Raw genomic sequence first — 22,127 nt, 5'->3', positions numbered from 1 at the left:
TCTGAATAGCCTTTTGGTGAAACTGTCTTTGGGTGGTTCTTCATTGGACTGTTAAATTAGGCATTAAAATGATAATATATGGATAAAAAAAATCATACTTGTACTTCCTGTCTAGCTGACCAACTTTAATTGCATTGTGCCATCTCAAGCTATAATAGTTTTGATTATTAAAATGGATTGATTGATTGATTGATTGGTTGATTGATTGATTGATTGATTGGTTGATTGGTTGATTGGTTGATTGGGTGATTGATTGGTTGATTGGTTGATTGGTTGATTGACTGTGCAGGTTAAGAATAATTATATTAATAAATGGCATAGGGGTATTGTTTATGTTAATTAATGTAGTTAACTAATATTAACAAATGAAATCTTATTGTAAAGTGTTACCAATGTTTTTAATAGTTTAGTATATGTTAATTTGACAAACTTTGTGTGTAGCAAAACTATAAGTTCTTTTAATGCTGATATGTCTACATGTCCACTTTCCAATGACCGATCAATCACTTGAGTTGACATTTTAAGATCTTCCCTTATTGAAAAACATAGCAAAATATAACATTATATAACATTAAAATATAACACCAAGTTAACATCTTGAAAGATTGATAATGTCATTATGGCTAGTGTTGGGGAAAGTTACTTTTAAAAGTAATGCTTTACAATATTGCATTACTCATTAAATTGCATTACTTAGTTACTTTTTATGGAAAATAATAGGTCTATGTTGCATTACTTTCATACATAAGCATAGGATGCAGGAGAAGAAAGTTCAACATGCTTTAAAATAATAAAAAAAGGTCAGCAGCAAAGACATTGGTTAATAAAGTGAGATTAAGTACATAAAGTATGTGTAATTTAATATATTGTATATATAATTAGTCAATAAATGGAAAAACAAATTGACTTGCATTACTTATCTGAAAAAGTAACTTAGATATTTTGTTGTAAATTTAAAAGTAATGCGTTACTTTACTAGTTACTTGAAAAAGTAATCTGATTACGTAACTCAAGTTACTTGTAATGCATTACCCACAACATTGATTGACTATTTTTGTTTTTTTGTTTCTATTTTAATGAAATGTTTAATTACTTCAAAAGGGAACATTTGATGGGAACCGGGTTGCCGCATAACCTGGGGACACATTTTTAATAAACATAATGTCGACTAAAATATACAATTAGATGAAAAGAAAAATTTTAAAATGCTAGCTTTATTTTCTTCAAATTGTGCATATTTGCTAATACAGCGTGGAGACGTTGGGTTGGGAGCAGGCCAAAATAAGCATATTTGAAGATGAAAGAAAAAAAGAGAGCAAATATAAAGTAGTTCAGTGTGTTGAGTAATATATAAATGTATATTTATATTAGAATATAGTTCAAGTTGTCATCAGCACTTCATTGTTAAACTCACACAAATGGTTCCGTTTTGTAGAATGACCCACATATTTTCCCCAGAATATCAGACTAAATATCAGACTAATGTTTGTACGAAAGCACATGTTTTATGCTCATGCCTTCTCTGTTTCTCTCTTCCTGTCTTACTTTGTTCCGTTCGCTTGATAAAAGGCACCAGTGCTCAAGACTGTCCGCTGACATCAGGCTTAAACAGGCCGCTGGAACAAATAGTCAGCTACTTTACTTTGGCAAAGGATTTTCTAACATCTGTCGCTCTCTTTCTTTCTCCATTCATCTTACACTCGTTTAATTTCCTCCTCCTTTTTCTTTTGCTTTCCAGATGTCATCCCCTAACCAGTCACTGTACACTGCATATTATCAGTCTGTGTTTCACTGTAGTCTTACAGTGGCATTTGTGTTTTATCTCTTCTTGTTGTGTTTTTTTTTTTTTTTTTTTCTCCTGGAAATGAATGGGTGATGCAGAAGGTCTTCACTTCCGCTTTAAACCACCTTCACAAAGAGGATCCGGCAGGCCAAGACATCAGCAAACAACCATTCCGATTGGGAACAGGCTGTAAAAGATAACTATTGGATTACTTAATCAGCATATACAGCATTTTGGTTATGACAATTTTAAAATATTTTCAGCATTTTAAGTCAATTGGCAGGTTTAATGTTTTAAGCGCAAACAAATCAATGAAAATGACAGTCTAAGTGTGAGTGGAAAGGCTTGTTGATGCGTTTGAGCTTGTTAAGAACAGTAAATCTGTTGCCTTCAGCAACATTCAGTTTCTAGTCTGACTTGTGCCTCAATAATGCAAAAGAGCGATCGATGGGGAGACGTATTTAAATATTCTTGTGCTTCAGTAATCTCCCATGTGCTTCCTTTGTTTCGAAAGAGAAAACAAGGAACCATATCAGGGGAAAAGCCTGGCTCAGCACCATACATTTTTAGGAATATTCTGGATTTTAGTAGTCCTACATTTTGGCAGGGTTTTGTTGTGCCTGAGGGGAAAAGGAATCGTAGATCATACAGCAGAATGTCTTTATGGTGAACAGTAGCAGAGTCCGCCATAAAACGAGAGCAGGAGAAATCTGTCTTTCTTCAGTGGCAGATTCTGAGATGACCTCCAACCCAGTTTTCCACAGTCTTCCGACACTGTTTGGCTTTGTTTTGGTGCTCTGGGAATATTGCAACAAATTTTGTAATATTAAAGCAACATCCCTGTTTACTTGAGACACATAATTGCGTAAGATAAGCCTGGATATCTTCTTAATATCTTTTTCTTCTCAAGTTTTACATTGGAAAACATTTTTTTTTTTTATTTAATTCCATTTAAACACATCATTCATTAATTATCTGTCATTCCCAAATCTTCTTTTTTGCCCTTTTCTTCAAGAATGTTTGCAACGCCACCAGCACTGCAATTTCTATCTCTTTCCACATTGCTTTGTCTCTCTCTATCTCTCTCTCCCTCCCTCTCCCTCTTATTCCGTAGCCATCCTCTTAGATTCTTTTTAAAGATAGGGGATATGAGCGCTGTTTCATCTTCCCCGGGCTCATCTGGTAGAGGTTAGCAGGCATGTGGAAGCCATTGGACTGAGGACCCTGGCTGATCAGAGAAAGATGTGCCCCTCTGGATCTACTGCTGCACATGTTTGAATCCCGGGACCCTTATTTGCTCTGTCTCGCTTTCTTTAACATTCCAACCCCTCTCATTCTCTCATTCCCCCTCCAATTACCCCCATCTCTCTCTCTTTCCTCTGTATTCTCTCTGTCTCTCGCTCTTTGTTGGAGGGATCTGGTAAGGATGCTTTAGTAACTTTGCTATTGGATGTAGCTGTGATTATAACGGCCTGACAGATTGTTTCAGACAGACAGTTGCCCTGTTTGCAGTGTCTTCATTTGCTGAATTGTGAATTAAAATGGAGTTTGAGGAAGCTTAGAATAGCATTAATACTCTTACTATTATTGTTCTCTTACTATCCTACTGTTGTTTGCTAAAATATTCACACTAATGGCCGGATCTACTTGACAGCTTGCACCATCGCAAACCCTCTTTTGGCGTTAAAAAACTGCTGTCAGGATTTGCTAAAGACACACAGTGACAAATTAGCGATGAAACACAATTATTTTTGCGGATGACCTTGCTAAGCCTTACTAAACCTTACTAAGGTTTATGCTAGTCCATTTTCCCTTATTTGTGCCATTATTTAACGCACTTAAAGGACATTTGTTCACCCAAAAATGAAAATTACCCTCATGTCGTTCCAAACTCGTAAGACTATTGTTCATAATAGAGCACATAAGAAGATATTTTGGTAACACTTAAAGGATTAGTTCAATTTAAAATGAAAATTATCTCATGATTTACTCACCCTCAAGCCATCCTAGGTGTATATGATTTTCATCTTTCAGACGAATACAATCGGAGTTATATCAATAATCACCCTGATAGTCCAAAGCTTTACAATGGCAGTGCCCCCTGTTTGAAACTCAAAAAAGTGCATCCATCCATCATAAACATACTCCACACGGCTCCAGGGGGTTCATAAAGGCCTTGTGGAGTGAAGCGATACGTTTGTGTAAGAAAAATATACAAATTTAACGGGTTATAAAGTAAAATAACTAGCTTCTGCCAGACCGCTTTCCATATTCAGCCAAAGACTATAGAATAACACAAGACGTGCCATTCGTATTGTTTTGAATGGGAGAAAGTGTAACGCGCAATATGGCGGAATAAGTCCCGCCTTCTAAAGCCAAGAGCCAATCGCCAACTGGTAAAGTCATCGCGTCACTTCAGCGGCCGTTAGAATCACCGGTTTCTATATAAAAAGTCAGACGCGCGCCTCCGAAGAGACGCGCATTTAGGTCTGCGCATGCGCATTAGCTTGATCCAGCCTGAAAAATACAGTTTTTTTTTTTGTCATGATTTGAGCGTTTAGAAACTAAATTTATGAGTCGGTTGTTGTTAGATTTCATTGGTGATTTCAAATATGAAATTGAATCGTAAGGTTGACGAACAGTTTTGGAGAATCTGATGTTTCCCCATTCAAAGACATAGGAGCTGCATGATGCCCAGGATGCCCGAGAGGCGTTTCAAAGATGGCCGCCGAGTGAAATGACTTGTCTTAAAGGGACTTTGATTCAGCTTAGGAAGAAAGCATAACTGACGTAGCTTAAGTGTTTCGAACTGCGAAGATGAATACGGAAGGCGTTATTTTAATTTATAACGTGTGAAATATGGTTTTTTTTTCTTACACAAATATTGTAATGAGATGGGATGGGATTTTATGGGATTGCTGTCTCACATTAATTTGCCCTGTTTAGAAAATCTGGCCCTAGGTATCCCACAATACAATGCGCTCAACTTCCATTTTCAGTGTCATGAAATAAATGACACAATTTCTTGACTCATTATTTGATCAGACTGCCAAATATGAGACATTTTTTTACACAAAACTGGGCTTAAAGTACAAAATAACTGATATGATAACTGGACTCTCAAGATGAAGTCATGTGACAATAATGTAGCAAACTATTTTTGAAACATTGAGCAATAGAATAATGGCTACTGTTTCACATCCTATTTTTAAAAGCTAAAATGCAGTATACCTTGTAAACTGCACAGTTTTCAGTAAGTAGTAGGCTAGTATTCCATTCCCAACATAGCCTGAGTGAATATCAGTGTCTGTCTTTACTGTAACCTTCTCACTCTTTGTCACTCTCTCTCTCTTCTCTCTTTGTCTGACAGTGTTTTATGACAGTAAAACAGCCTGTATTATGTTTCCTCCTCATGTGACTGACGTAATCCCAATTTCTCATTCTATTCAGCACATTACGTTGTCACCCTCTCTCTCCTGTTCTCTCTCTCTCTCTCTCTCTCGTACACAGACTGATCGACATTTCAAAAAACAGCTTGCAAAATAATTAGTTACAGATATACATTGCCAAATGGACACACATGATCTCAACAAACTAAAATCTCAAAACCAGCTTCATTTTTTCCACCAACTGGCTTTACAATATTTTATACTATACCTCATCTTCCCAGAATTCTCTGCTGGAATAATGACCATTCTTTTTGAACATTTTGCACACTAATACAAGAAAATGAGGCATTTACTATATATATATATATATATATATATATATATATATATATATATATATATATATATATATATATATATATATATATATTGTATTTTATTTTATTATTTAGAAAATGAGGCGTTAAACTGCACAAAACAGAGAAACATCAGATATTTTGATGTGAACTCAAATGTGAATTATTGCCATTGAACGATTTGAGAGTATGAACATAAATCCAATAGTTTCTGGTTCCCAACGGCATTGTAGAAATGTGCTATTCGCTGTCAGCCATGATTTGTTTTGTAGTAGGGATGTTGAAACTGAGCTAAAGCGAGTAGTATTTGTTGGTCATGTGACCGGTGAACCCTTTGTTGAGTATAACAGCTTTTATTTGACTAAAATGCATATTTTTATTTGTGTAAAACGTTTTAAATGATGGGGTACATGCACCTTTAAGACCTCACTGTCTGATTTTCTTGAGGTACTTGGGATATTTCTGCTGAACAAACCGAAAAAAAAAGTAAAAGAAAAACAAACCAAAGTGGTAACCAGCACTTAGTCGAAACCACTGATCCTTTCTTAGCGATCGCGCTGTAACTTAATGTCCTGATATATCACTTTACCCGTCACACTGCCAAGACTCAGTATTGGCCTTAAGAATAAATAATACATTTGTACTCGCAGCTCACCGCAGTCCCTGATCTCCAGACCCACGTCTCCAGAGTCTTTTGACGAGAAACCAGAACACAGTTGAAGTAGAGCTGGATTAACCCGCTCTCCTGCTGCTGTGGGCTGCACGATCTACTTTTGTATACTTATTTATGTTCGTTTTATGTGGATTTATGAAGATGTGTTTGGTGTTTATGGCTTTGGCTCCCAGAAAATGAAAATGTGTATCTGTATGTAAGACGATGGAAACAGCACACCGGCTAGATAACTACTCCAGCTGTTGAGTTTTCTTGGCACGCTTCCTGCTCCAATCTTTCACACACGCACACATTCATTTCTGCTTGTTACTCTTGGTTGCAAATATGTGGAGATGGTTGCCCAAAGCTTCTAGCATCTAATCCTTTTGTCTGATTTCATCAATTTGTTTACGCATGAAAATCAGATAGTTTATGTATGCGGTAAATCGCAATTTCGGTGCAAAGCATAAGAATAAAGCTCCAAATCAAGCCAATAAACAATACAATTTTCATTCCAAACAAAAGAAAACCAAACACTAGTAGTTCTGACCCGTGTCTATACCATTATCTAACCACAGAGGAAAACTTGTACTTGTAGAGTAGTATGTGGTGTGCTTTGTGTGTGTGTGTGTTTCTGAAGACCTCAGGCTTATGTTACGGCCCCCGGGGCTCGATGCCCCTCTGCGTGCGCTCTGGAGGTCGTCCTGCTCGCCGTGCCCTAAGCAATGTCTGCGTGCTGCTTCTCTGCTTCATTTTGAACAGAAATCGCTAGAACAGACAATAGCATGCCTGTGTTTTTGCACTGACAAGAGCTTTCATTTGCTCAACTGTAGTTTTCTAAACAAATCATACATTTGTTCAACCACTAATTGTGCATGTAGAAACTGAAGATGAATGTTTGACCTGAAGAGATCTAACAAGAGCCCAAATTTGTTTGGTTTATCGTTGATTGAGTTTCCCACAATATGTCACGAGGAATGCTAATGCCTCTCTAAAATTAGTGTTGCCTTTTACTGTTACTGTTACTGGCTAATGGATTTATTTTATTTTATTTTATTTTATTTTATTTTATTTTATTTTATTTTATTTTATTTTATTTTATTTTATTTTATTTTATTTTATTTTATTTTATTTTATTTTATTTTATTTTATTTTATTTTATTTTATTTTATTTTATTTTATTAACCCCCATAAGTATTATATTGTAATTTTGCTATGTTTCTAATTAATTTCTGAGCTTTTTTATTAACTATTTTTTTGTATTTACATCTTGATACCAAATATGTGCAAAAGTATATGGCTGTAAACCCGACACGATAACTCAAACCATGTGACTTATATATATATTCTATGTATTCTTTATATATATATTCTATGTATTCTTTATATATATATATATATATATATATATATATATATATATATATATATATATATATATATATATATATATTACAAAAAGACACTATATATATTTTTTTTTTTTACTAGTGTGTGCAGGATAGTGAGGATAGCAAAATAAAGTAAACTGACATATTATACCCACAAATTCTTCATACAGTGGACTACCAGTAAAATTGATAAACATTTGGGACCAAAAATTATTCATACACTTTGACCTGACCATGTTTTGACCAAGTGACCTAGTCACTATATATATATATATATATGTAGTGACTTTTGTATAAAGAGGGACTGTAAGGAGGACACCTGTAAGTAACAACCTATCAACCACATAGCAACCACCCAGAGCACACTAGTGGCTTTTGCATAAAGACCTCTCATTATTATGTTCAGAAAATGTTAAAATCTTAGTCCTATTTGTATGTGGTTTTCGGTGGGACTCATTTTATTCTTGCTGTCCGCTAATTTAAACCATCGTTCAGCTGCTCTCTGCTGTGGCAATTTAACCCACGTAGCTACATGAGGACCTGTCAAACGCTCTGCTGCTCTGCTCTTGACAAAAAACCCTCCACACAAAACAACATCACCACTCAAGTGGGCCGATATGACTTGTTTGGACATTATATTTGAAAGCTTTTGTTATTACAGAAATGTTTGTTCAAACCCCCCATCATTGAGACCCTGTTGTTGTTTGACGGCGATTATGAACGGACGCCCCACGGCGCTTCTGTTAATGACAGCAGAAGCTGAGCACTGTGTGAAATGTGACAAAGGCTTGATCAAACTAATAGCTACTTTGTGTTTCCTTTGCCTCTGAGGTTAAAAGAAAAAAACAATTGGTGACTGTGATAATGGCGTTTCCAAAACCAGCCACGTTGTATGAGATAAATGATATTGTACTGCTGAAACTGAGGGGTGATAGCTCACCCAAAAATGAAATTCATTTACTCACACTTATGCTGTTCCAAACCTGTATGAAGGTATTTTGAAAGTCAACGGTGTCCAAATGACCACAGAAGACAGAAAGTGTTCTGGTTAGAAATTACATGAGGGAGTGTCAGTGACAGAATTTTTCATTTTGGGGTGAATTATTCATTTAAAAGAGCTACATTTTCCCGTTCTGCCTTTCTGCATGCTAATCATGACCTAAAACCTCCTGCCATTCTTTGAGCACCTACAAACAGCATTGACCATGTTAATAAACAGGTATAGTGAATAGACTCTCTTGTCTTCTACACTTTTTAGGGTCGCCTTTCTGAACAAGGCAGGGGCTCCTATCAATAGCCGTTACATTTTAGGTCCTCTTCCACTAGACTTGATGAATTAGCCCTTTTCTTAGTCCACCACCCTAAAATAACAGGTCACTAAAACCTGACAAGTACTATTAATCAGACGAAATGGTTTCCATTCGATTCCAGCTTCACTTTCGTTTGGCATCTCCAGCGACTTGTTAAATGTTTTCATAATCATAGCCAGTTAGGCCAAGTTTGAATCCCTGACGGCCACCGAAATGATGTTTCCTTCATATTTGTTTATTGATAGTAGCGTCATTGTTTAAATCTCTTGATTAGAGCTTCCTCTTTTTTCCTCTCGTAATCCCTTCTTGCTGGAACCGGCTGGTCTTGCGAGTTAGGAAAAGTCTCCCAACTCTTGTCCAAATGTAACTTTCCCCCCCTCTATGTTAACACTCTTTAGCGCTCCCAAATGAGTTATAAGACCCTCTAAATCACCCCACTGAAGTACACTACATGTCCTGTACCGTGTCTGCCACCCCTAAAAAAACAGGTCACTAGGTAATTGAATAGTTAAGGGAGGACTTGTCCTTCATCAGTGCCAAGCAAAGCATATGGCAGTAAAATCATGTGCCTGCTGTTTCATTTCCACAGGCCCCCTGAAGACTAACAGACCGTGGAGGGGTTGAAAAGAAGCCTTTATTTCCACACACACATTGAGGCACATCAGAGCACGAGCCTCGTTTTGAGGTCATTGCGGGAGCGATAGGGGAGATTTAATCTGAAACGCCACTTTCAGGTGTGTTGGTTAAGTGTAAGTGTGACGGGTGCCTCTTTTCAAGCATTAGTTTGTTGGTTGCCGTTCACATACTGTCTGTTTGTTTCTGCATAGCTGAAGCGTATGCCACTGTTTACCTCATGGCCAGATGCTGTACGCACTCTTGCACATGCTCAATAGGAACCGTATTGGATTAAAGTGCCAAAATTTGGTTTAAAGTCAAGCCAAGTCACCTTTATCTATACAGCACTTTATGCAAAACAGATCAAATTAAATACAATAACAGAATCAGTGATTCAAACTTCATCAAATATTAGACAAATTCAAATTTGCTCTACAGACAACAATACTGTCATTATTCAGATCAAGTTAGTTCATTGCTGATTCAGTTCAGTTCAATAACTTTGTAAAGTTAATAAATTATGAAATGAGTCCAATTCAGCTATAAGCAGCTCTACAGAAGGCAATGGTGTTGTTCATTAGCTCGAGTCAGTTCAGTGTGGGCTCAGATCAATAACTGTGTCGATATTGCAAAATTAATCAGTGTTGAAAGTTGTGAGTTATGAAAATTGTTTCATTTTGGACTTAGATAATGCTTGCCATAGTAAAGACTGTAAGTCTATCCCTCACAGCCTCGTTTTCATCTGTGTTAAAGGTGCAATAGGACATTTTTGGAGAGGCTAGCAATAGCGAGCTAGCTTTCAAATCATAAGATCCCACCCTCCCTTCAGAGCGTCTCCAAAACCACACCTCCTTCAAAACACATGCCTCAAAGCACATAACATACAATAATAATGAACGTAAACAAATTTAAAGAGCTCTGACCTGTACCACTTGACTGCTGCAGATTCATTTTTGTGTTGATATTTTTGACATGAAGACGCATAATTCCGAGTCTGACTGAACAGCTCCGGTTAAAGCGTCACGGGTTACCATCTCTTAATTACGGTAGTTATGGCCTGAATGCAGCATAAGCTTTTTGATTCGGTAGGAACTGTAAAAGGTGAGTGCTGTTTGTTTGTGGTGCTCCGTGACTGACGTCTGTCTACATAAACTCTGCATTGCCTGACTGCGCTGATGACGTCTGCGTGAACAGGGTGTGCGAGGGAATGTAAAAACATACGTTGACAGGCAGGTAGGACATCGTATCAATAAATTTGGACCGAATTTAATGATTGGATGAGCATTTTATGGTCATTTGCCTTCCACAGACAATATTTATTTATTAAAATACCAGGATATGAGGAGACTTTCAACCAGTATAATAAAAAAAATGTTTCTTTCGAGAATCGCCTATTGCACCTTTAAATTCAATATAGTGCCTAACCTAACTAAGGTCTGTATTATTAAATATTAAGTGTCTTTCAGATCCCAACTAAGCAATTAAAAGGCGACAGTGGCAAAGAACCTAACTCCGTCAGGTGACAGAAGGAAGGTAAAAAAAAAAAAAAAAAACCTCTGGAGAAACCAGGCTCAGTCAGGGGGCCAGTTCTCTGGAGAATGTGTAGAAGATTGCTTTGTTACCTTTGAGATCGCGCATCGCGTCCTGTCTCCTCAGAGACACCTTATCCGTGCACACACCAGACCTTGACCGTGCCGCCACATGGGCGCAGGAGCAGGGGGTTAACGCACCATAGCTGGGGGCCTTCCTTTGAAGTCGAGACTCACCAGGAGAGCGGTATCAGCTGCAGAGAGCAAAAGACTTGTAAACCCCAGCGGACGCCGCAGCTCCAGGCAGGGTTAGCTTGCTGTGAATGCACTTGCGGGGTTGTATCCCCCCCATCTCCTCCCAGCTCTCTGCTGCTAATGAGAGCAGCGTATCGATCCGCTCTTTGAGACTCTAGGCAGGTATAGTGTGTCCTCTCTAAAGTGTGCATTTCCAGCGGCAAATTCTGGCCCTCACCAGCCCTGGAGACCCTACAGACAGCAGAGAGGGTTCAAGCATCAGGCAGTGATGAATGAGGTGGGCACTCATGATGGTTTGGTGGAAAATAATGGAGGGATTAAAGAGGGATTCATTGACGTGGTAGTAAACTTGTCATCTAGATGTTTGGCTAGCTGGTAAATTTTGCATTTATAGTCCATTTTACTATGTGTAGGGGGGGGGGGGGGAATATCCATATTTAACAAGTTATAAAGTAAAATATGTAGCTTCCGCCAGACCACCTTCTGCATTGAACTTTCGTAAGTTAAATAAGGAAGGCGTAGGATGTAGCGCAAGTGTTTTGAACTGCGAGAGGCGTTACACTTTCTTCATAAGTTGAATACGGAAGGCAGTCTGGCCTTTTAATTGTAGTTTTTAGTTGTTGTTTTTTTATTTAGACATAATATAAATAATATAGAATTTTAATATCGGCCATTTATATCAAAAGTACTGTGGTATTGCTTTACTGTCACTATTCCATGGTGCCGCCACAGTAGTTTTTGTAATGGCAAATGCACACATTTTTTGCTTTTCCTACCTCTTCTCCATTCTTCAGAACTGATTCTTTTAGCGGGTGGTCTTCAGTGTTGGATAACCAGCGACTGGCATGACTCCAGCTTTGGTCTGACCTGCAATGGCGCGGTGACCCAGGGTGCGGAGAGCGTTCTAAATGAGGTCTCGCTCTAATTTGTCATCCCTCCATTTTTGTATTATGTTTAGCAGGCACCATGTGGACAGATGATCTGGAGGAGAGGGAATGTGCGGTGGTGTTCCATGGGTTCACATCTGGGAACGATTGCGTTCGCATATGCACATTGTTCATGTGGACTTGTTCTCGCAAACCTGACGTACATGTTCTGATTTCTCCAAATATTCTCACGATTCCTCAATCTCGTCCCAATGACATTTCGCTTTGTACATGGACAGATGCTGGAAGTTATGGATTGTTTGAAATTAGTGATGAAACATGAGGATGATCACAGTTCCTTTCCATTTCTATAGCAGAATTCCCCACGGTTTGAAACGTACAAAGTTAGGTTAGTTCTAGTTTGGTGAACACATTGCCGGCTAAGCTAGTGAAGGACCAGGTTCTTGCTTTTACAATTATTGTGAGTATTTTGGTTTAAAAGTGCAAGTAATCCTATGCTAGCTGAGGTTAGGCGGTCTGGTGGGGACGAACCAGCACAGCAACATCCAAAATACACCATAAGCTGAGCTTTTCAGCATGATAATGTTTAGGAACTTCTAAGCAGATAGACATTGTGATTATAATACATATTTATTCTTCTGTAACTGCTATATTCTGGTCGTTCCCCATGGTTTCTCTTCAAGGCCCACAATCCTGTTCCTGACAAATCTCCCTGCGCCTTTGCCAGCTCTGGGTTTTTGAAGTGCTTTTTTTAGCAAATCTCCAGTTCCCCAATGGCTCCAGTAGAACACTCCAGAAACCCTCAGTGGTGGCTCAGCAAAATCCATTTCATTTCCGCCCTGCAGAGCTCATACTATCATCCCTCTGTAGCCTGTGTGTGGTATTAAATATTCATTTCATTAATGTCGGAGGCATATCAACACAAATCTCATTTTAATTTGACGTTACCACATCTGTTTCAAATTTCTGTGAAGTAAAAAGTTCTAGAAACTGAACTTTTGGGTTGCCACGTTTAGTACGATGTGAGGATTTGGATGGCAGTGAAGAGACTGAGCAAACAGTAGTTTGTGTTCAGATTTGATACTTTTTACACATAGATGGATCATTAAAAGTTGGTCTGCTCATCCAAAGCTCATCCAAAAAAATTATATGGACTATATTTTGCAATTAATACAAAAATCATATAATTACTGGGGATATGCTTATTGTGGTTATTTATTTGCTGTTTTCATTCAATGTAAATTTTGATGGAGGTTTAAAGGTTGTATATTCACCTAGGTGTCATTTTATTTCTTCTGTGAGCACAAAAAATGAAAAAAATTTGAACATTACACTAGTAGCTCATTTTTCATACAGTTACACTGAATATGGATTGATGCTTTCAAGCTTCAAATATGATGCAAAAGCAGAATAAAAGTAATTAATATGAACTTCAAAAGTTTGTGTTTCATTGAAGAAAGTAGGTTATATTACTTTTTTTGGGTGAACTGTCACTTTAAAGACACAGGCTTAGGTTTTCTCTCTTACCGTCACTCTTTCTGTCTCACTTCAGCAGTTTATATCATTTCCAGGACTCTATTCCCATTTTGTAGACACATGTTCAGAACTTGACATCTGTACACACACACACACACACACAAAACTTTCCCCACAAGGCCCTGTTAGAAAGCAACCATGTTATCAAGTTTCTCAGCTTAGGGTGCAAATCAAGCGTGGGTTGGTTTCACACAACTGTGCAAACTCAATCCAAGTTTGTTGGTCCGCTGCGAAAATCAGAGTCCCTGAGCTGATCCACAGACAGCAAACACAGTTCACATTAGACACTGACCCTCATCTCTTTCTCTCTCCACCGGCCAGTGATCTTCTGGTGTACATGTGTGTCTTTTCTCTATAGACTGCCTAATTAAGCCGGTCGAGGAAAACGAGATGCCTGTTGAAATCCTTGGATGGAAGGAATGATATGCTTGAGAGATTGTTACAGAGAAACGATGGAAAAAGAGAGTGAGAGAGGAGGAGAAGAAATTATTTCCATTTCTTTCAGCGAATCACCTCCTCTTGGACTTTTCAGTGGGGTAAAGGAGGACTTTTACCTGCTGTGACATTACAAGCAGTAGAAACTGGAATCATATGGCCAATTAAGTGCTTAAAGTCTTAAAGGAATTTGGAGGCAGTCAGGAGTTCAGGTTACCTTGAGCATCTCACTTTGATCTAGCGCTGAGGGTAATCGTGCCGACAGGAACACGTTCAGGGGCGTGAGAGCCAAAAGAAGTTTGCGTTTCTGTCGACTTGCACTTACTTTTTATGAAAAGGGGATTACTGATATGTTCTTAATTATTTATATAATATTTATTCTTTCAACAAATAAGAAAAAAATTATAAAATATATATTTTTGTACATTTTATGTTTTATATATATTGAATATGTATGTATTCATGTTTATTAAATTTACATATATATATATATATATATATATATATATATATATATATATATATATATATATATATATATATATATATATATATATATATATATATAAATTATTATTATTATTATACATATCTGAAGAATGTGTATCTGAAGGATCATGTAACACTGAAGACTGGAGTAATGATACTAAAAATTCAGTTTTGTCATCGCATGAATAAATTTAATTTTAAAATATGTTAAACTAAAAAACAATTAGTTTTATTTCGCAATATTACTATTTTTACTGTATTTTTCAAAAACATAAACAATTGTAATGTTTCCGAAAAGATTACCAAGGTGAACTTTAATTTTCTTTGTAATAATGTGTGTAATAAGATCAGAAATGTGCTTTGCAAAAGCAAATATGGTTGGCAGCTCACTGGGTTTTGGAAAATATCTCATGTCAAGTTGCCGTGTTTCACCACATGTGCTTTTCCCATGTCATGTGTGTATAATTTAAAACATTGGACTAATCTAATGTGCTGCTGTACAGTATCTACTTGACACTGAAAGGAATGCTGTCTCGGATTAATGGGAACGCTTTAAGCAAATCCATCAGAAGGGTAAAAGGGTCGACCAACATGCTTAGACTCTCAAATATACAGTGTGTTTTTGGGTTTGGGCGTTTAACTTTTAACACCCGGCATTATTGCACACTTCAGCAGTGGTCTAGATGAATGTTCAATCTTCACTGCTCACTTGTGTCCCACATTAATATCACTTACATTTCTATGCAGTAAGAGCACTTTATATTTCAAACCCTCTTTTGTGCCTTTTTAGCTAATGTAAACAGAAGTTTTAGGTTTAATCTTTGTATGTTTGAACTAGATTAGAGGTGGCTTGCACTGGGCAAGAGTAGAAAGATGTTCCTCTTGTGGTTTCTAATGTGTTATTCCTCTCCTTTAAAAGTTAGCATGAGTAATTTCCTGATAGAAATGCTGTTTGAGTTTCTAATATCCCTGTTTTTCTTTCTCCCTTTTTATCAGTTCTTCGGGATGATTTCAGACAGAACCCTGTGGACGTGATGGTGGCAGCGGGCGAGCCAGCGGTCATGGAGTGCCAGCCGCCCCGCGGACACCCTGAACCCACCATCTCCTGGAAGAAAGATGGAGTCACCATCGATGACAGAGATGAGAGAATAACGGTAAGCATTTCTGATAATGTTGATAAAAGACCAGCTGGTTAGTGCTAGTTTGGTGCTCATATAGCTGGTGGAAGAGTGTTTTACATTGGCTGGTACTTCACTGCTTACAAAATGGGCTTTCAATAAAGCCTGACTAGAGAAAACAGAGAAAAATGACTGTTGTCAAATAGGCAGGAAAACTTCAACACCCATAATGCACTGGGCGCATTGCCGTCCAAGGCCACTCCCACCAGTCTGCTATAGATACGCTTACCAGAGTCAAATACTGCTTTGCTTTAGTAGGAAATACTTCTTAGTAAACTTTTAATCTTTTAATAGAGCCAGCTTGTATTGTTCCTGGGTGCAAGAATTCAAAGAGTAAACATTTAGTGGAATGTGAGTTACTTTTAGTTTCCTGTGAAGGATCCAGCATATTGTAAAGCAGTGGCTAAAGGCTGCAAAGAATCGTAAATATGGAGAGAATGCCACGACAGAAAATCTGAAAAGCCTCACTATTTGTAGTCAACATCATTCAAGCTGGATGATTTCAAACACAGACCAAACTGCCATTCTTTCTTCCCAAAGGAAAACGCCGTTGAGTACAGTTAAGAAACCTGTTGCCATAGTGTTCCATTTTCACCATAATACTGTTTAAAGAGTAGACAAAGTACAAATACAATTTTCAGTGATAAAAACTGTTCTGTTAATAACCCTCTGCCGATCGGACTGTCCGTGGATGGGATACAAAAATGCAGAAGTATAATCTGTAGCTGTCAATTGTCAGAGAAACCGCAAAATGCGTCACCCAGCGGACTTTTGCTGAGAAATATACATGAATTTCTCGGTCCGTGTAACATGGAGAAAGAATAAACATTGTTCATTTACATTTACTACCGACACTGTAACAATATAAAGCAGGGTGAATATCGGCAAAGTTACACTTAAAGCTCAGCTGACAGGATTTGTTGGATAATACGAAAAACTATCCGGCTAAAATGTATCAACCTAAAACAGTATTCCCACTGCAAAACTGATGACTTTAGTCAAATTTAGTGCACAAATTACACATATTTTTTTATGGATGACTTACTGTTGTAAGCTTCACGTCCAGCCTTGTGTTTGCAAATTAAACCAGGTCCCTTCCTAATTTTCATTTTAGAGTTGCTAACAAAACCCTGCTGATTCGTTAATGAAAAGACACAGCGAAAAGAAGTTCCTTTATTTAATGCATGTGGATAACAATTGCTTCTGCTGCATTTTTCACGCAAATGAAGGCCGATTAGGGCTTCTGCTGATGAGTGTTTAAACTGCGTCGTGGCCGACTCTGTCAGGGAAAATTAATGGAGCCCATTCATCTGATTGGAAGGGCATGTGGGAATGAAAGTTTGCCTTCGCCAGCGTTCACGAGCCGAAAACTCTCTCTCTGCTGATTTAATGCAGTCTTTAAACCAGGGCCACCAATTAGGTTTTTCTAATTAAATGTGTGGGAAATTAAGTAACTAGATCAATCAGGCCTCTTTTGCCGTTAAAAGAGTGACTTTGATGTGCACGCTGCTGCTCGTTTTCCATGTGGCTTATTTGTGTAGAATAAGGGTAAAGGTGGTTTGGGGGGTTTTGTTATTTTTAATCAAATCGTAGACAGGGTTTTTGAGAATAGCAATTTAGTGCTTAGCACTGACTATAAAGGCAATGCAGGAATGTGTTACGCATTCCAAAGAACGTGTAACTATGGTTTTGTTGTGATTGTGCTGATTAGGATGAAGCTGAATCAAACAAGATCAAGTTTGTTGTTGATGTTAGTGGTGGTGGTGGTGTATGTGTGTTTAGCTTATCTCCAGTCTGCAGTCTACAATTTTGTAGACATTAAACTGTATGGTCATCTCAAACACACAGAGAGAGAGAGAGAGAGAGAGAGAGAGAGAGAGAGAGAGACATTACAGAGTACAGGCGAGAGTATAGTTGTTTAGACCTGAAATATGTGACTTATATTTAATCATAGCGCCTATTTTACAATTTGTTTAGACTTTTTCGGAGATGCAAGCTTCAGGCCGAAAACAGCTTCATCTCGGCCAGTGCTTCAGGGATTTGTTTCTTATAGTGGTTAAACATGACATATAATTCATTTTGGTTACATAAAATCATATCTTATCATATCCTATTACTTGTTCCTGAGCAAATCAAATTGGGCTATGTTACATGTTAATGATTTAAAGGTGCCATAGAACGTCTTTTTAAAAGATGTAATATAAGTCTAAGGTGTCCCCTGAATATGTCTGTGAAGTTTCAGCTCAAAAAACCCCATAGATTTTTTTTTTAAATTTTTTTTTTAACTGCCTATTTTGGGGCATCATTAAATATGAGCCGATTGAGGCTGCAGCCCCTTTAATTCCTCACACTCCCCGCCCACGGAGCTCGCGCTTGCCTTTAACAGCATAAACAAAGTTCACACAGCTAATATAACCCTCAAAATGGATCTTTACAGTGTTTGCCATGCAGCATGTCTAATCGCGTAAGTATAGTATTTATGTGGATGTTTACATTTGATTCTGAATGATGGTTTGATGGTGCTCCATGGCTAAAGCTAACATTACACACTGTTGGAGAGATTTATAAAGAATGAAGTTGTGTTTATGAATTATACAGACTGCAAGTGTTTAAAAATGAAAATAACGACAGTCTTGTCTCCATTAATACAGTAAGAAACTTTGGTAACTTTAACCACATTTAACAGTACATTCGCAACATGCTAACGAAACATTTAGAAAGACAATTTACAAATATCACTAAAAATATCATGTTATCATGGATCATGTCAGTTATTATTGCTCCATCTGCCATTTTTCGCTATTGTTCTTGCTGGCTTATCTTGTCTGTGCACAGATCCAGACGTGAATACTGCCTTTCCTTGTCTAATGCCTTGAACATGGGCTGGCATTATGCAAATATTGGGGACGTACATATTAATGATCCCGACTGTTACCCAACTGTTATGTTGAGATTCACCTGTTCGTCTGAGGTCTTTTAAACAAATGAGATTTATATAAGAAGGAGGAAAAATGGTGTTTGAGACTCACTGTATTTCATTTCCATGTACTGAACTCTTGTTATTTAACTATGCCAAAGTAAATTCAATTTTTAATTCTAGGGCACCTTTAAAATTAAGGCTATATTTATGAGCCAGTCGCAAGAGACTTTTAAATTGAAAGGGACTTTTGTAAACAAAGGAAGTTGTTTTAGGGCTGTTATGGAAAATTCCCTTCACTGTAAAAAGGACAAATACAAAGATACGCTTTCCTCAGCGGACATTCAAACAGATTTTTATAATGGATATATTATGAACATTGACCTGAAGAATGAATGTTATATCAGACACAGGTAATGCTCGCTCCGCTCAGGCGATCTCTCTCTCTCTCTCTAATACTGTACAAAATACAATGAGTTTCAATGGAGGGACTCAATGTTTCTTCGTTACTAGCTCTAAAGTGACATTTTGATATTAGTAATGGAGGATTGGTAAAACTGTCAACTGGAGATTTGAATCCATGGCGGAAGGAAGTAGTTCTGCATAAAAGAGGGTTTTAAAGACACTCTGTTGTTGTTCTTTTTTTATTTACACACTTGTGGTGTCGTACTGTTGTATAAATGCAATATCACACCAGTAGCCGTGCAATATGGCTGTATATCATTACCTACTGGATTACCTACTGGATTTCTATTGGAATATAAGATATTTTTAATTAACATCATAAATTTAAAGCGGTACAACAATACTAACAGTACTAATATATTTTAATATATTATATTTAAATATTTATTGCATTACAGCAATGAGACTTGAGAGTGGCCATTATGCAAATGAGAATACAGAATGGTTTAATTGTGCAAAGAGTGTAAACATGTTTTGTTCCTGTAAGAAGCTTCTTTGTTTTTTGTTTAGGGGCAAAATGCAGTTCACAGCAATGAACTGATTTTTGTTGAAACATTGGCTCAAATACAGCTCTGCATACAGTAATGAGCATCAACATTATACTTTTGTTTTGCGTTCCACGGTTATCTCTAAATTAAAGAGCTCCAATGTGGCCATTAATTGCTTTTCAGCAGTAATTGCTGCAGTCTGCTTAAATTAACTGGAGCAGCGTGGCAGATTGAAGCTTGTGCTCCATATTGTTTTGCAGCTTTTTGTTCTGAGTTGGTGTGTGATTATCTAGCCAGCTGAATGACTCTACACCGTGAGCCCTGTACGAGCGCTTCTGCTCAGGCAGCGCTGCCAAACCACACGAGACAAAAGGCATGCGAATAAAGCAATCTCCCAATGCTCAGACTGATCACATCCCCAGCAGGCTGAGGACAGAGGGAGCGAAGGTGGGTTCATTGACTCTGGACCGACAGTGAAGCCGCCCTGCCGTGATGGAACTCCAAATATGTGTCTGCGTGCGCTTGGGATGTGAAGAGGAGTTATGGGGCTGTCTAGCAGAGCTCTGCTGCATGTTAGGTGTCATATTTTTTATGTAACCTAGCAAGCTTCCTATCTAGACAACAGATTTTAGGTTTCATAGGTATGCTTTCATATTATGCTACATGTATTCTTTAACAGATAAGATAACACCACAACATTGCAACAAGCAGCTCACTATCGTTTGAAATGGAGCTTAAGTTTTTCCTTGAGGCACATTCTCACTTTCCCTTTGGTTTTAGCCTCTTCACTGTATAATTTCCCCAGTAGACACACACACACACATACACTCACTCCTACATCTGACCTGACCTTGTCTACTTTGTGAGTCTTGTGCCGTTTCAGCCGTTAAGCTCTCGCTCAAACAAACAGTAACATAATGACACTTCAAACCCTCTCCAACACCATAGGGTGCCTTAAATAAACTCACCCTCCTTCCTTTCCCCTCCGACCTCTCCTTTGTTTAAAGACTCTTTTCCACCATTAATATTTAGGAGAGGCGACAGGGCTCAAGAATGCTTCAGAAAGTTTTAGAACGTGTCCGGTTTGGAAGTGCTCTGAGACATCCCATGAGACCTGGCCAATGTTTAGTTTAGATGTTTGCTGTCCTTTAAATGTAAATGACTGTACAAACCAGTCAGATAAAAACTCTCATTTTACACCTCTGAGAGTTTGTGAACAGAAAGTGAAAAATGTACATTTTAATGTTCATTCATACTTTCCATACTTTCGTCTGCCTGTCTGTCTATTGTTCCATCCATCCATCCATCAATTCACCCATCCACATTTGGTTTCATCTTTCCATCATCCATCTTTTGTTCCATCCACCCATCCATCCATCCATCCATCCATCCATCCATCTATCCATCCATCCATCCATCCATCCATCCATCCATCCATCCATCCATCCATCCATCCATCCATCCATCCATCCATCCATCCATCCATCCATCCAACTTTCATTTCATCGTTCCATAAATCATCCAGCTTTTTTCATCACTTCATCAGTCATCATCAACCATCCACCTTTTCATCCATCCATCCATCCATCCATCCATCCATCCATCCATCCATCCATCCATCCATCCATCCATCCATCCACCTTTCATTTCATCATTCCATAAATCATCATCCAGCTTTTATTTCATCATTCCATCATTCATCATCCATCCATCCACCTTTTGATCCATCCAACCATCCAACCATCCATCCATCCATCCATCCATCCATCCATCCATCCATCCATCCATCCATCCATCCATCAATCCAGTCCTTTAAATGTAAATGATTGTAAAAACCAGATAAAAACATTTTACATCTATCAGATAAAAAACTTTAATTTTACATCCATTCATTCATCCATCCATCCATGTTTGCTGGCATTTAAATATAAATGACTGTAAAAACCAATCAGATAAAAACTCTCATTTCATACCTCTGAGAGTTTGTGAACAGAAAGTGAAAAATGTACATTTTAATGTTCATTGATACTACATTCACACTTTCCATTCTTTCATCTGTCTGTCTGTCTGTCTGTCTGTTGTTTCATCCATCCATCCAGCTTTTGTTTCATCATTCCATCATTCATCATCAACCATCCACCTTTTCATCCATCCATCCAGCTTTTGTTTAATCATTCCATCCATCAACCATCCACCTTTTCATCCATCCAACCATCATCAATCTTTTGTTTCATAGTTACATCCATCCACCCACCTTTCGTTTCATTGTTCCATAAATCATCATCCAGCTTTTGTTTCATCATTCCATCATTCATTATCAACCATCCACCTTTCCATGCACATTTCCTTCCTTCCATCCATCCATCCATCCATCCATCCTTGCTGTCCTTAAAATGTAAATGACTGTAAAAAACAGATAAAAACTCTCATTTTACATCCATCCATCAATTAT

General features: G+C 37.8%; 1 protein-coding gene across 1 annotated transcript in view; it reads left to right on the top strand.

The window, feature by feature from the left end:
- The window catches only part of robo1 (roundabout, axon guidance receptor, homolog 1 (Drosophila)), a 251,938-nt gene that overhangs the window by 174,889 nt on the left and 54,922 nt on the right, over nt 1-22,127 (top strand). Inside the window, exon 4 of the mRNA XM_067366369.1 lies at nt 15,624-15,781. Within this exon, the coding sequence (XP_067222470.1) occupies nt 15,624-15,781 (158 nt within the window). The remainder of the gene's footprint in view (nt 1-15,623; nt 15,782-22,127) is intronic.

The sequence above is a fragment of the Chanodichthys erythropterus genome, chromosome 17 (genome assembly GCF_024489055.1).
Source record: "Chanodichthys erythropterus isolate Z2021 chromosome 17, ASM2448905v1, whole genome shotgun sequence".
NCBI lineage: Eukaryota > Metazoa > Chordata > Actinopteri > Cypriniformes > Xenocyprididae > Chanodichthys > Chanodichthys erythropterus.
Note: the sequence above shows the minus strand (reverse complement) of the source record. Positions and strands in the feature narration are given on the sequence as shown.